Raw genomic sequence first — 15,710 nt, 5'->3', positions numbered from 1 at the left:
CTCCTGTTTTGTTTTCCCGAGCTTCAATCTTCAGGCTTTCGGCCTATATTTTTAATATTAAACTGCATTTGGCCTACTAGTGTGGTTGGGCCCTACTAACGGTGTCTGCCACTCCTGGGTTTTATACTCCACTGAACAAAGCAATGCCGCCTGGTTAGTCCTGTTACCAATTTTGAACTGCATTTAGCCCACTTTATTATTTGGGTCTATATCTGTGTTTCCTCCTCATCCTGCCCTTTGCCCTGCCACTGCTAGATGAGTCTTGTGGTACATTGACCCAGACCACTACATTCCCCTTGCACGCTACACAGCCAAAATCTGACCCTGCTGAAAGTCAGGTTCCCCTTCCCGCATACTATACCACCTTACACGGTGACAAAGAGGAAGGTGCAGATGAAAGTGCAGGTTCCTTCATCAGGTGGGGTGGGCATACTCATTGGCGACATCACTGGCACAGGGCCGCTCAGAGTACGCAAAAGTGTCGCTGCCGGTGGGAGGCGCCCCCACCGTGCAAACACACTACCGTACTTTGAGGGGCCCTGTGCCAGTGCCAATGCGAACGAGTGCCCCCCTCCCTGCTTGATCAGGATCACAGCACTTGCAAAGTTGAAATACTTACCTCTCCCTGCTCCACCGCCGTGACGTAGTCCGCGTTTCCTGGGCCCACGAAAAACTTAGCCAAATGACCCCCAATTTCCAATCCCTAACTATTGTTATAAGGTAAATTAAGATTGACAAGCTTCAGTAACAAGAATTGATGTTTTTGGCATTAAAATGGGCACTGTAGGTGTTTTCCTGTCCTCCACTCACTGCCGACTTTGATTCCCCATTGACTTGCATTGGGTTTCGTGTTTCGGTCGGATCCCCGACTTTTCGCAATAATCAGACGATTTCATCCAACCCAACTTTTGCCAAAGTCGGGTTTCGCGAAACCCGACTCGATCCTAAAAAAGCAAAAGTCACTCAACTCTAGTTGCTTCTTAAAAAATGCATCGTACTGAAGATAATATGGAAAGGATACATTTTGTTTCGCTACATACTGTAGTATAGAACCCTTTAATGGGTCTTCCTATTTTTTTTTTTTAAGAAAAACATCCCACCGGATTGCATCTGTGCCATATAGGTCATTCCTGCATGTGAAACTGGTAGGGCATTAGCATTTGTTTTGTGGTACAGGCTATGCCTGCTATTGCAGAATCCTGCAGCTCAGTTCCATTTAGGAAAATGGGATTGAACTAGATACCAGACATTGACAATACCAAATGTACAGTGCTAGTGGTAAGAGAGATGCAGTGCTGTCCATCAGCTGACTGGCTGGTTTGCCACAAGTCAGAACCCTATTGATCAGATATTGATGTTCTTTCTTGATCATCAATACTGTAGCCCTACAAAAAAAAACAAATGCAACTGTTATAGTAGATCATGGGTGCTGAGTCTTTGCAAGTCCAAGGTCAAAAATTTCACAAATAGCTTTGTGATGCCACAGTATAGAAAAAACAGTGAGCTGGGACCTATAGCTTGAGGTTGACTAATGTATTAGATGATGCTTCCAGCATCTCAATTACTGTACTAGTAAAGCCTCTGCTACTGGGCTCCATAGTAAACACTGACTACAATAGTGTTTGTGCTACTATATATATTTCATATAATTTTCAATGCCTTAAATCTCCTTTCATAGAGTTTTCCCGATTGCTCACTGTCCACAGCACATTCTTTAATTCCCCAAGACTATGCCACCGTCTCACACCTGTCACCTACTCTTCTGAGAAAACTATTAGTAAAATTTATATTGTATTATATCTGTTGCTGTCGTGGCAGCGGCCAGGTGCTACACATCTGCCCCTATTCAAATGAATTGGAGTGGATCTGTAGTACCCTGTTGTGGCCACTATGCATATGATGGAGCTGTGCTGCTCTGCTCCAGAACTGGACACTACTGGCAGTTCCAACACCAAGAAAAAGTGATTAGTGGGAGTGCTGGGTGTCGCTGATTTTATCAATATCTGATACTGATAGCTGTAAGGGATCTCACAGGGGAAGGGGGGCGTTGACTTCGCTCACCTCCGGGGAGGGGAGAGAAGGGCCCAGCAGGGGTCGGCTCTCTGGCTCCACCACTTGCCTCATGGTCAGTCAGGGAACTGCACCGAGGGCAAATAGTAGCCGGAAAGGCTTCCCTTATCGGAACAAGTTAGTGAGGCGCTCCCAATGAGGGGGAATATATATCACCAGTTCAGGCTGGGGATATATATCTAAACCTCCCGGCCGTGACTGCCAGAGTTCTTCACTAAAACAATACGGTATTCTGCCACCAGTTCCTAATTTAAAATAATCCCATCCGACAGCATGCTTAGATCGGGTCAGGAACCAACCCTGGGGTAGCGTATGAAATAACCAACTGAGCATGCGGACGTGGGGATTTGTGGATCGAGATAAAAGAGCAGCCCAAGATTAATTTTATATTTGATCGCCGAAGAGGCACACTAGAAAATACAGCTATACATACAAGAGCAAATATTTACATTCAGGAGTGCAGTAAAAGTATAGGGTATAGATAGGTTGCAATTACCATGTTATGCAGCAAGTGACCACAGGGAGGCGCTGATGGATCACAGGTCCAAATCTTAGTTACAGGCTTTCCGGGCTGTGTCACAAAAAGAACCTTCGGCCATCAGAAAAACACTGACCAAAATGAGGGGCTGCCTTATATCTCCTAGGCTGCTACCTCACACAACTGCTCCCACCCCTGGGTGGTGCAGCCTCTCTCCTCCCATGTCTGAGAATATTATTTTCTGCCTAGAACCATGTCTGGCCCATATCTTTATGCCCGAAGCTCTTAACGGGGTGGTTGTATCGCCACTGGATTCTACTGGATTTTATCTGCGCATAGAGACTAAATATGACTACCGTATGTAATTATTGCTGGCTATGCGTTATAATTCCATGATCCAGAGTGCTACAGGTGGCTAACTAATATGTGCATGTGGAGAAAGGGACGCCAATTCGGAATATGTGCTTGGTTCATCTTAGACATATTGCATTATGTAATTATAAGTCATTTCCCATATTCAATACCTCCTAGCCTTGCTTTTCCATGTGCTTGGTCACACAAAGAGGTTCAGATTTCCACAGCTGCCCAACAGTTCGCACCCTAGTGTTAACAACTTTAAAAGAGCTTGTCCTAGCTCATTTAATTAAAAGAAAACAAAGAGCCTGGGGAATCCAAAGGGTAAGGGCACATTCAGGGCCGGTTTTAGGCAAAGTGGGGCCCTAGGCAAAGTTTAAAATGGGGCCCCAAATGCTAACATATTGCACATCACACAAAAGCATTTCGGTTGTATTTACATGCGCTGATCTCAGGCCGCTAAATGAGTTTGATCGACAATACTGAAGCTGTTCAACACTTGTTTCCCGGCCTCTTTCCACCGTCTGAGAAAGAATGATGGGACAGAACGATCACTAACAGATTACTAACCGATCCCCATACAGTATCATGTTATCAGCAGCACATCTACAGTTTACAGCGGCGATGTGCTGCTGAGAACAATGACTTATATTTCGGCATAAACAATCCAATCACTCGATGAATATGCAGCTTTTTGCTTGTTTAGTAAAATACACCCCATAGTCCTGCATATATTATAATGTGCACCACAGTCCTCCATATAGTATAATACACTCCCTATAGTCCTCCATATATTAAAATACACTACTTAGTCCTCCATATAGTATAATACACTCCTCAGTCCTCCATATAGCATAATACACTCCTCATAGTGCTCCATATAGTATAATGCACCGCCATAGTTCTCCATGTAGTACAATTCACTTCCCATGGTGTAATGCACCCCATAGTTCTTCATATAGTATAACGTATTCCCCATAGTCCTCAATACAGTATAATGCAGCCCACATATAGTATAATGCAGCCACCACCCCACAGAGTATAATGCAGCCAACCCAGAGTATAATGCAGCCACCCCATAGAATAGAATGCAGCCCCCCTCATAGTTTAATGCAGCACCCTCATAGAGTATAATGCAATCACCCATCAAAGAATATAAATATAATACAGCCCCCATAGAATATAATGTGGCCCCGAATAGAATATAATGCAGCCCACCTCCCCTCAGAATATAATGCAGCCCCATCAAAGAGTATAATGCAATCATCCCTCAAAAAATCTAATACAGACCCCTATAGAATATAATACAGCTCACCTCCCCATAATATATAATGTAGCTTCCATAGAATAGAATGCAGCCCCCCATAGTATATAACACAGCCTCCCCATAGAATATAATATACCCCCCATAGTATATAACACAGCCTCCCCCATAGAATATAATAATAATAATAATTTTATTTATATAGCGCCAACATATTCCGCAGCGCTTTACAACTTAACCTCCACAATAGTGTATAACACAGCCACATAGTATATAATACGGCCTCCCCCATAGAATATAATATACCCCCATAGTATATAGCAAAGCCCGCATAGTATATAGCACAACCCGCATAGTATATAGCAAAACCCGCATAGTATATAGCAAAACCCGCATAGTATATAGCACAACCCACATAGTATATAGCACAACCCGCATAGTATATAGCACAACCCGCATAGTATATAGCAAAGCCTGCATAGTATATAGCAAAACCTGCATAGTATATAGCAAAGCCCGCCTAGTTTATAGCACAACCCGCATAGCATATAGTACAACCCGCATAGTAGTATACAGCACAGCCTGCATCTCTCCTCCCCCCCGAGAATGGCCCCACAGTCCAGTAAAAAAAACAACCCACACTCCTCACCTCTCCTTGTGCCCGCGTTGCTCCCTGCGCCTGTCTCGGCGGCTGCCGCTGCACTGCCTGGCACATAGTGAGTGTGCGCACACCCGCAGTGTCAGAGGCTGAGCAGGGAATGATGGGAGAGGGAGCGTCAGCGGACGCTCTCTCCTCCATCATTGTATTCAACTGTACCGGCGTCATAGACACCAGTATAGTTGAATGCGGTGGCAAAACGCTGGTGGGGGGTGAGTCGGCACGCAGCAGCCCGCTACTGGCACAGGCCCTTCTGGCATTTGCCAGAACTGCTCGATGGCCAGTCTGGCCCTGGTTACAAGAGACCCTCAGGGGTTTTCTTCTCCGAGGATGCTCTATACTTTACAAGTCAGTGGCTTAGAAGACACCCTGACATCTTTTTGAGCATTTTTTTCTTAAGAAACCATTAGGCTGGGTTCACATTGCGTTCCTGGTGTCCGTTAGACGGACTACGTTACACCACGGCATAATGCGGTGTAACGTAGTCCGTTAACGCCGCCATTGAATGCAATGTCGGACGCATCTCTAGCGCACACCCACAATGGGCGTGCGCTAGGGATGTGCCGTCACTGAGTGACGGACCCTGAGACGCGGGCTGCAACGTTTCCGGGTCCGTCACTGCTAGCGCAGATAGAGCTAGCAGATGCTCTATCTGCGCTAGCGCGATGTAACGTCGGCAATTGCGTTAACAGCAGCCCGTTAGCGTATGTGCTGAACGGGCTGCTGCTAACGCAATGTGAACCCAGCCTTAGCAGTTTCTTTACTGCTGAAAAATACCAAGTACAAAAGACACACAAAATGCTAAAGAAACAAAAAAATGAGGTGGTGTGGCCAGTGTGTGACTGGTGTGGTAGTGCAGTTGAAAAAAACTCACCAGTAAGCAGTGAAGTCTCCATATGGGAAAACTCCTGGGTGGCAGCACAGCTCCTGTACTGTGTCCTGACAGGGGCTGCTGTGCAGCGTCAGGACAACGTCAGTGGTCAGGTGTGACATAGGAAGGTCCTGCCGCTGAACAGCAGCTGCCAGCCCAGGACACAGTATACTTTATAACCCTGAAGCCTGCTGCAGAGTGAGGATCGACGGCCATAGCAGAAGAACAGGAGAACATGCAGAGCGCAGGTCAGGTCAGTATAACATGCCTGACTGCTTCTGCCTGGGGGATTGCAGCCGACGTTACAATAGATAACACGAGGCAGTGCAGCGCCGTCAGGAAACGCTCGCATTGCAGAACAGATAAGACAGATACACTTATGTCTGCCTCTTCTGCAAAGTGAAGCACTGCCTTGTGCTATTTTAATTTTAAGCAAGCTCCATTGTGGAACCAGCAGGGGGCCCTTGGAGGAGCGGGGGCCCCAGGCAGCTGCCTGGTCTGCCTGTGCTTAACGCCGGCCCTGGGCACATTTCAGGAGTGGAGGGAGACTTAAAATCCAAAATGGATTCTCCCTTGTCCCTCACAATAACCTATTAACCTATCTTAATGATAGGTCATCTATTTAAAGTTCTAGTTATCCCCTTTAATAAAGTATAACAAAAAACAACTGTACCTGAGTGATGTCCATGCTAGAATCACAGCTTAAAGGTCGTCCTGCTGCAAGGTCATTGGATCCTAAGAGTGTAGAAATTAATCCATTCGGATCTACTTTTCGAATCATTGTCGCATCAACAAAATAAATGAATCCATTCTTATCAACGGCAATTCCTGAAAATGAGAAAGCATTTGATACTGCAAATAAATATCCAATTAACAGATTGAACTATTTATTCCAATAAAGTGGTGTGAAAGAACTACAATCCTGGAAATTATTTTACCTTTTATCCTAGAATTACTAGAGTATTCATTTACAAGAAATAGAGCAGTGATGCACTGTATACATACATAAAAATGAATGAAAGCCTTAGTGGTTTCATTTTTTTGCACTAAAAGAATGAACCACAATTTATTGCGATCGTAAGATGTACAATATATTGATGTGCTCCGTGGAACATACATTTGTGTAATAGGAGTGGTGGTGGAACCACTGTGCTGTGGTCAGAGGAGAGCCTGGACAGGTGTAACTAAGTGAACACCAGACTCTTCGCTAAACCACCTGATGGTGGGGTTAGACATGCCTCCAGATGGACACCAGTTGCTACACAAGGATAGACCTTGGATGCACGGCAGCTGACCTCCAAAGGGCAGGAAGCTAGAATAACATAGAAGGGAAAGTTCAACTGATACAGGTAGGCATGGCAGGAAGAAGGGAATGGTGGGTGTTGGCAGGGACAGCTGGTATACAGGCAGGCACTGGCAAGTGCAGTCAGCAACAGCTGGAATACTGGTGGGCACTGGCATGTGCAGGCATGGACAGCTGGTATACAGGTGAGCACAGCAGTTGCAGGCAGGTATGGCGGATATACAAACAGGCACTGGCATGTACAAGCAGGTACGGTAAGTACAGCTGGTATACAGGTGGGCATGGCAAGTGCAGGCAGGAAAGGCTGTTATACAGGTGGGCATGGCAAGTGCAGGCAGGTGCGGCAAGTATGGCTGGTATACAGGCAGGTGCATGCAGGTACTGGAAGAAAAACTAGAACAGGGGACCTGAGAACTAGCAAGCATGCAACTAACAAAGTGGAGGTGCCTTAAATAATAAGTGTCTCCCAGCCATTGGCTGGAGAGACTTTAGGACAGTGTGTGCTGATCCTTTAAGAAGGAACGAGCATGCACGTGCTTCTTAAGCATAATGCCCAGGGATCTGCAACCTGTGCGCAGACCCCAGACAGCAGGAGGAGGAAGAGCGGGACATGGGTCGTGACAGTTGGTGCGTCAGCATCCCTGCCGGGGGATGAGGTAAACGTGCTGGCGTCATCTCTACAATTTGTATTATAACAATGAATGATCTGTGACGATAAACGCATGTGTGGACATATTTGGAGGATTATGCCTATTGGTGCTAATTGCTTTTCTGTAAAAATGTCTGTAACCATGAAGTATTGTTTAACGCCTTAGGCATCTTTCACACTTCCATCTTTTTCCTCCCGTCGAAATCCATCGAGTTTTGAAAAAGCAGGATCCTGCAAATTTTTCAGCAGGATCCTGTTTTTTCCCATAGACTTTTGTGACGGATGGCCATCCGTTTCATCCGTCGCGCACTGGATCCGTCGGAAAATAGCGGTCCGTCGTGCGGAGAAAATGTTCAGAGGAACGTTTTTTCTGCACGTCGGAAATTGCTCAGCGACGGGTCCTGCGCTGTCCGTCGTTGGCTATAATGGAAGCCTTTGGACGCAGGATCCGTCGCTGACCGTCAAACACTGGAATCCAGCGACGTATCCCATATTTTCATTCTGAGCATGCCCGGAACCATTTTTCAAGTCAGGAAAATCTCTCTCTCTCAAAGACAACACTGGATGCGTTAGGCTACTTTCACACTAGCGTCGTGCACTGCACATCGCTATGCGTCGTTTTGTAGAAAAATTTCATCCTGCAAAAGTGCTTGCAGGATGCGTTTTTTCTCCATTGACTTGCATTAGCGACGCAGTGCGATGCATTGCCACACGCCGCAACCGTCATGCGACGGTTGCGTCGTGTTGCGTTGGACCGTCGCCACCAAAAAACGTTGCTTGTAACGTTTTTTGGTGCGTCGTGTCCGCCATTTCCGACCAGGCATGCGTGGCCGGAACTCCGCCCACTCCTCCCTGCACCTCACAATGGGGCAGCGGATGCGTTGAAAAACAGCATCCGCTGCCCCCGTTGTGCGGCGCTTCCACAGTATGCGTCGGTGCGCCGCAACGTCGCATTGCGACGTGCAGTGCACGATGCTAATGTGAAAGTGGCCTTACACACGTTTATCACTATTTTCACAACATCCGTCAATACGTCACTTCACTGCATTATGACGTATCCCGAACAACGGAAGTGTGAAAGAAGCCTAAATTGACAAGAGAATTTTTCTTTTTTTACGGTTTTGTTTTTTCTCCCCTAGTTTCAAGAGATAAAACTGTATTTTCTTTTTCAACATAGCCATATGACAGCTTTTTTTTTTGCGTGACGAATTGTAGTTTTGATTGACATCATTTATTTCACCATATACTGCACTGAAAAACTAAAAATATATTCCAAGTGTGATAAAATTGTGAAAAAAATACAATTCCACTATTGTTTGTTGGATTTTGCCTCTTTGGTATTCATTGTGTGGTAAAAATGACCTGGCGGTATTATTTTTCAGGTCAGCATGATTGATTATGGCGATACCAAACATGACCATTTTATAAATTATTTTAGTGTTAAAATTTATATTTTTCTATCAAAGGAGCTGTGTAAAAGCTTGTTTTTTGTGTCCTGAACTGATATTTTTACTGATACAATTTTGTGATACATACCGGGGACATTTTGATCTCTTTTTATTAGATTTTCTTGGGGTAAGTGTAGTGACCAAAAAATGACAATTCTGGTACTCTGATTATTATTTGACTTGACAATACAGCATTAAAGAGTCAGTTTGATGTTCATGGTACATATGGACAATACAACACCTGATTATACTGCCATCTGAATGAGAGCACATACACTCACCGGCCACTTTATTAGGTACACCTGTCCAACTTCTTGTTAACACTTAATTTCTAATCAGCCAATCACATGGCGGCAACTCAGTGCATTTAGGCATGTAGACATGGTCAAGACAATCTCCTGCAGTTCAAACCGAGCATCAGTATGGGGAAGAAAGGTGATTTGAGTGCCTTTGAACGTGGCATGGTTGTTGGTGCCAGAAGGGCTGGTCTGAGTATTTCAGAAACTGCTGATCTACTGGGATTTTCACGCACAACCATCTCTAGGGTTTACAGAGAATGGTCCGAAAAAGAAAAAAAATCCAGTGAGCGGCAGTTCTGTGGGCGGAAATGCCTTGTTGATGCCAGAGGTCAGAGGAGAATGGGCAGACTGGTTCGAGCTGATAGAAAGGCAACAGTGACTCAAATCGCCACCCGTTACAACCAAGGTAGGCCTAAGAGCATCTCTGAACGCACAGTGCGTCGAACTTTTAGGCAGATGGGCTACAGCAGCAGAAGACCACAACGGGTACCACTCCTTTCAGCTAAGAACAGGAAACTGAGGCTACAATTTGTACAAGCTCATCGAAATTGGACAGTAGAAGATTGGAAAAACGTTGCTTGGTCTGATGAGTCTCGATTTCTGCTGCGACATTCGGATGGTAGGGTCAGAATTTGGCGTAAACAACATGAAAGCATGGATCCATCCTGCCTTGTATGGAGCATCTTTGGGATGTGCAGCCGACAAATCTGCGGCAACTGTGTGATGCCATCATGTCAATATGGACCAAAATCTCTGAGGAATGCTTCCAGCACCTTGTTGAATCTATGCCACGAAGAATTGAGGCAGTTCTGAAGGCAAAAGGGGGTCCAACCCGTTACTAGCATGGTGTACCTAATAAAGTGGCCGGTGAGTGTATATCAGCTGAGTGTTCAACTGAAGCCTGCCATACATTTAAGATAGCTGTCTGATCATTCAGCTATTTTGCCTAAATTTCTAATACATAAGAGAGCACTCTGAAGAGTATGCTGGTCCTCTTTGATAGAGACAACTGCCAGACTTATCTCTTTTCCAAAATCAGACATGCAAATCTTTATCTTCCCCAAAAAACATCTGTCAGTGGCCCCCATTAACATAAGACTGCTGACCGAACACGTAGATACAGACAGGTTTGGATGATGTTAAGGTACCATCACACTCAGCAACTTTGCGAGAATGACAACAATCCGTGAAGTTGCAGCGTCCTGGATAGTGATCTCGTTGTGTTTCACATGCAGCAGCGATCTGGATCCCGCTGTACCATCACTGGTCGGAGCTAGAAGTCCAGAACTTTATTTCGTCGCCAGGTGCCGACCTGGCGACGAAATAAAGTTTTGATGTCAAACATGACGATACACGCCGGTGTATCGTCATGTTTGACATCAAAAGCAACGACGCCAGCAACGAGCATAGGGAGCGTCGCAGCGTCTCCTTCTAGCCAGTCGGTACACTCCGGCTGTTTGACATGGAGCTAACAACCAGCGAGAACGAGAAGTGAGTCGCCGTTACGTCACTGGATCGCTCCTGCATCGTTCTGGAGTTGCTGTGTTTGTGTTGTGAGTTAGACTTTTTGGCTCCCTCTTGTGGTCACTAGTGGTATGACTCTGGGATTGTCTTTTTTCTGTTTGGCACTCACCTGGGTCGTTAGTCCAGGGGTGTCGCTATATTAACTTCCTGGATCCTTAGTCCAGTGCCTGGCATCGTTGTTATCAGATCCTTCTGTTGCTCCTGTCTGCTGGTCCTGGCTCTTGCAAAATTAAGCTAAGTCTTGCTTCTTTGTTTTTTGAGTTACTTGCTTTGCTACTATTTTTGTCCAGCTTGTACTAAATGTGATTTCTGACATTGCTGGAAGCTCTAGGGGGCTGGTATTCTCCCCCCCGCCGTTAGACGGTTCGGGGGTTCTTGAATATCCAGCGTGGATATTTTAATAGGGTTTTTGCTGACCATATAAGTCCTCTTACTATATTCTGCTATTAGCTAGTGGGCCTCTCTTTGCTAAATACCTAGCTCATTCTTATGTTTGTCTTTTCCTCTTACCTCACCGTCATTATTTGTTGGGGGCTTGTATCCAACTTTTGGGGTCTTTTCTCTGGAGGCAAGAAAGGTCTTTCTTTTCCCTTCTAGGGTTAGTTAGTTCTCCGGCTGGCGCGAGACGTCTAGAACCAACGTAGGCACGTTCCCCGACTACTTCTATTTGTGGTGCTAGGATTAGATATATGGTCAGCCCAGTTACCACTGCCCTATGAGCTGGTTTTTTGTGTTTGCAGACTTGGTATTGATTCCTGAGACCCTCTGCCATTGGGGTCATAACAGTTTGACGTCTCTACAGCGACCTAAACAGCGACGCTCCAGCGATCTAGTTTAGGTCGGCTCGTTGTCTATATCGCCGCAGCGTCGCTGAGTGTGATGGTACCTTAAGTCTGTTGTGCCTAGGGACTTTAACTACTAAATGAGAGAAATGGGCACTTTCAGTCTGACCTACCAGTAAAGGACATGCTCATTTAAAGTGCCTAAGGCAGCATGAACACCAATTACAGCCTTGAGGCTGGTATGCACTTTACCAGCTTTCTATAACCTGAGACATGTAATAACCTGTGCTTTGCTGAAATCACCGTCTGCTTTCTACAAACTGATTGTCACAGCGGTAACCCGAATGCCTCCTCAGTGTGTGGTTTCTCCTCGTGGCCGGCCGTCCCGCTGAGTTGATTCTTGCAGCACTACTGCATCTACAAATGGTATCCATTTTGCCTTAGGGGTGCGTAGCCAGTTTCTGCAAAAGTGTAGTAACCCTGTTGTGTCCTGCAAAGCCTCAGTTCCACGGCCTATCCCGTGCCAGCAGGGCCTATATTAGGCAGCTCTCTCTTCCATTCCTCACCTAAACATTGGTTTCCTGGTTGTTCTGTCTGTTAGCATCCCATTTAAGCATTTTTGCATTTTGACTCCCCCAATTTGACCCAGTTTGTTTACTCGTCCCGTATGTCCACTCTGTTCCTGACTTCGGCTACATTTACTGTGCTGCCTGCCTTGATCTTGGACCATTTGACTATGCCTCTATCTCATCCTTCTGTACCTCGCATCCACGCCTCTGTCCCCTTGGTCAGCTACTGCAGACTCAGGGACTGCTCTGGAGTGGTGCCTGGTGACTACCGGCAGCAAAGCCTATTCTCATTATCAGAGTTTCTAGTGGACACCCAGTAGTTACTAAGTTAAACCCCTCCATGGTAAGTATGGCCCGTGATGCAGTGGGTCCACATCCACCATTGTTACACTGAGACATTGGATGACGTGCTGTCCTGGTATGTTTTCTCCCTGTTATCCATAAAATGAGACAAGCTGAGCTTCTTTTCCCTCTGCTATCAGCAGAGTGCTAGGAATATTCATTTTAGCAATTATAGGTTGTAATACTGAGGGGATAGTGTCAGTGTGTGGTACTAGTAATACCCAGCTTTCAATTTTTACAATACATTTTCAAGTAGAATAATAGAGGAACAGCACTAAGCAGAGTGCTAAAATAGGTGCTCCTGAATTATTCACTTATTGGGAATGCAATATTTAATAAAATAGACACGTTAGGACAGCTGCAACAACAGTATTAAAAAGTGTGGATATTTTTCTAATATAAAATGGGTTACAATTTAAAAAAAATATGTACATTTGATCTGACAAAGAATTAACCACACAAATTCGTCATTTCCCAACTTAAGTAATTATTTTATTACAGCATGTGAAAACCCAGCCTAATTTTTCATAATTTTTTGCTTCCATCCATTGATTCCGTATTAACAACCATGGACTATAAAATTGTGATTTAATGTTTTGAGATCATCTAAACCTTTAAATGGATAAGTATTATTTCCATTCTATAGATTTACCTACAGAATAAGGATACTCTGAAATCTTCTCTACTCACCTCGTGGGTTTGTCAGAATGGCATCCACTGCTTTCCCTCCATTACCACATCGAGCCTCATCAAATGGCATACATTGCTCTCCATTGCCAGCAATTATTTCTGAGTTGGTTGCAATATCCTTGGCCCCTGTTAGGGACTTGATTTTGTAAATTCTGCGACTGTTTGTGTCAGACAGATATATTGAGCCAGACACAGGATCAACCGCCAGATAATATTTATGTGCTATGTTGTTGCTTTGAAAGAGAAAAAAAGAAAAAGATCAGTTAATCAGAAGAAGAAGGAATATATAGTACAGCAGTATGAGAATAGATGGGTTATACAAAGCCACTATGTGACATAAGCTGCATGACTCCTTAGGATGTGGGAGTGCCAGTAAGGGCGCTATCAGACAGAAACACCTTTTGAAGATAAGGGCATTTTCTGTGTGATAGTATCCTGACAGACACTAGGAAAGCTTTGCAGATAACTGGCACTGCTTGAATGTAGGACGAAGAATACACAATGCAAAAGAAAAAAATGGACATTCATGTTACAGCAGCAACCATACAAACACTGTCAAATGTATACATTTATATCGTTTACAAATCTCTAAAGGTACCTTCACACTGAACAACTTTCCAACGAGAACGACAACGATCTGTGACGTTGCAGCGTCCTGGATAGCAATATCGTTGTGTTTGACACGCAGCAGCGATCTGGATCCCGCTGTGATATCGTTGGTCGGAGCTAGAAGGCCAGCACCTTATTTCATCGGTAGGTCGGTGTATATCGTTGTGTTTGACAGCAAAAGCATCGATGCCTGCAATGTTTTACAATGGTAACCAGGGTAAATATCGGGTTACTAAGCGCAGGGCCACGCTTAGTAACCCGATATTTACCCTGGTTACCATTGTAAAAGTAAAAAAAAAAACACTACATACTCACATTCTGATGTCTGTCACGTCCCCCACCGGCGTCCACAGGGTTAAAACTGCTTTCGGCAGGAGCGTTGCTAATGCTGCGCTGCTGCCGAGAGCTTCCCTGCACTGACTGTCAGTGCCGGCCGTAAAGCAGAGCACAGCGGTGACGTCACCGCTGTTACTGCAGGGTGCCGGCGCTGACACATTCAGTGCAGGGAAGCTCTCGGCAGCAGCGCAGCATTAGCAACGCTCCTGCCGAAAGCAGTTTAACCCTGTGGACGCCGGCGGGGGACGTGACAGAGTATGTAGTGTTTTTTTTTACTTTTACAATGGTAACCAGGGTAAATATCGGGTTACTAAGCACGGCCCTGCGCTTAGTAACCCGATGTTTACCCTGGTTACCCGGGTGCTGCAGGGGGACTTCGGCATCGTTGAAGACAGTTTCAAAGATGCCGAAGTCGTTCCCCTGATCGTTGGTCGCTGGAGAGAGCTGTCTGTGTGACAGCTCCCCAGCGACCACACAACGACTTACCAACGATCGCATCGCTGGTCGTGATCGTTGGTAAGTCGTTTAGTGTAACGGTACCCTTACATTGGTAAATGAAAGGAATAGTCCCTTCTTATCTAATCACAGTTTATTTGTAAAGTTTGGGGTATAGCGTAGCTGATATGGTGGAATTTTCTGTTCAAACATTCAGGCAACATTTTCCTGTCTGTCACAACTTGTCTCTAATTGTCTTTTGGTGTCAAGATGATGGACAAGTAACAACAAATCCTATATTGTGTGCATAATGCATATGGTAATATGTTATGTGAGGTTGGGTTTGACTACCATTGACACTATAGCAGCTTCTGTCAAATCTACCCTGAAAATAGCTGTTACCTTATTTTTTTTATTTAATTTTGCAACATAGACTTCATACATTAATACGGGGGAAACCATCAATAAGCTGGCTTTTTCTGTATACAGATAATATTTTATTGTTATTATGTCTTGGATAGCTCAGCTTATTGTTCTCAGTTGTATTCAGGGAACACATGTACAGAAAAAAACTAGAAATCCAAAGTATGAAGATTTTAATGATGCTGGATTTTACATTTCCAGACTATAAAGCTGAATTGATCATAAACCATAGGAAGTAATAAACGTCCGCTAACACATACACATACTAATACATCTGTCTGAGTGATCTACCTACTCTAATGGCAATATATAATAATGATGACAATAACCAACATTTACACATGAATAGCTCAATTCTCAGATGCTGAATCCCTCATCAGTGGCATGATTCAGTTGTATGCACATTTATTATATGCGGATACAGAACAGTTTCTCATCTATTATTCTGGAACAGTGATAAATACTTAATGTTGAAATCAGCATAGTGAAATAACATAGCACTTATGTCTTGATTGCTGTCACATCCGCTGGCAAAAATTAGCAAAGACTGGTCAGTAAGTTGATGGTTCAAGACCTCTGCCCCTATTTGTTTCTTGTAAAGAGATG

At 44.7% G+C, this 15,710-nt stretch overlaps 1 protein-coding gene across 7 annotated transcripts in view; it reads right to left on the bottom strand.

Moving 5' to 3' along the window:
• LOC143776520 (teneurin-2-like) overlaps nucleotides 1–15,710 on the bottom strand; it is a 3,926,626-nt gene that overhangs the window by 542,753 nt on the left and 3,368,163 nt on the right. For all 7 annotated transcript variants that reach the window (XM_077265978.1, XM_077265979.1, XM_077265980.1 and 4 more), the window contains 2 exons: nucleotides 13,302–13,534; nucleotides 6,369–6,523 (listed from right to left, as the gene is read on the bottom strand). In XM_077265978.1, the coding sequence (XP_077122093.1) occupies nucleotides 6,369–6,523; nucleotides 13,302–13,534 (388 nt within the window). The remainder of the gene's footprint in view (nucleotides 1–6,368; nucleotides 6,524–13,301; nucleotides 13,535–15,710) is intronic.

The sequence above is a fragment of the Ranitomeya variabilis genome, chromosome 5 (genome assembly GCF_051348905.1).
Source record: "Ranitomeya variabilis isolate aRanVar5 chromosome 5, aRanVar5.hap1, whole genome shotgun sequence".
NCBI classification, from domain to species: Eukaryota; Metazoa; Chordata; class Amphibia; order Anura; family Dendrobatidae; genus Ranitomeya; species Ranitomeya variabilis.
Note: the sequence above shows the minus strand (reverse complement) of the source record. Positions and strands in the feature narration are given on the sequence as shown.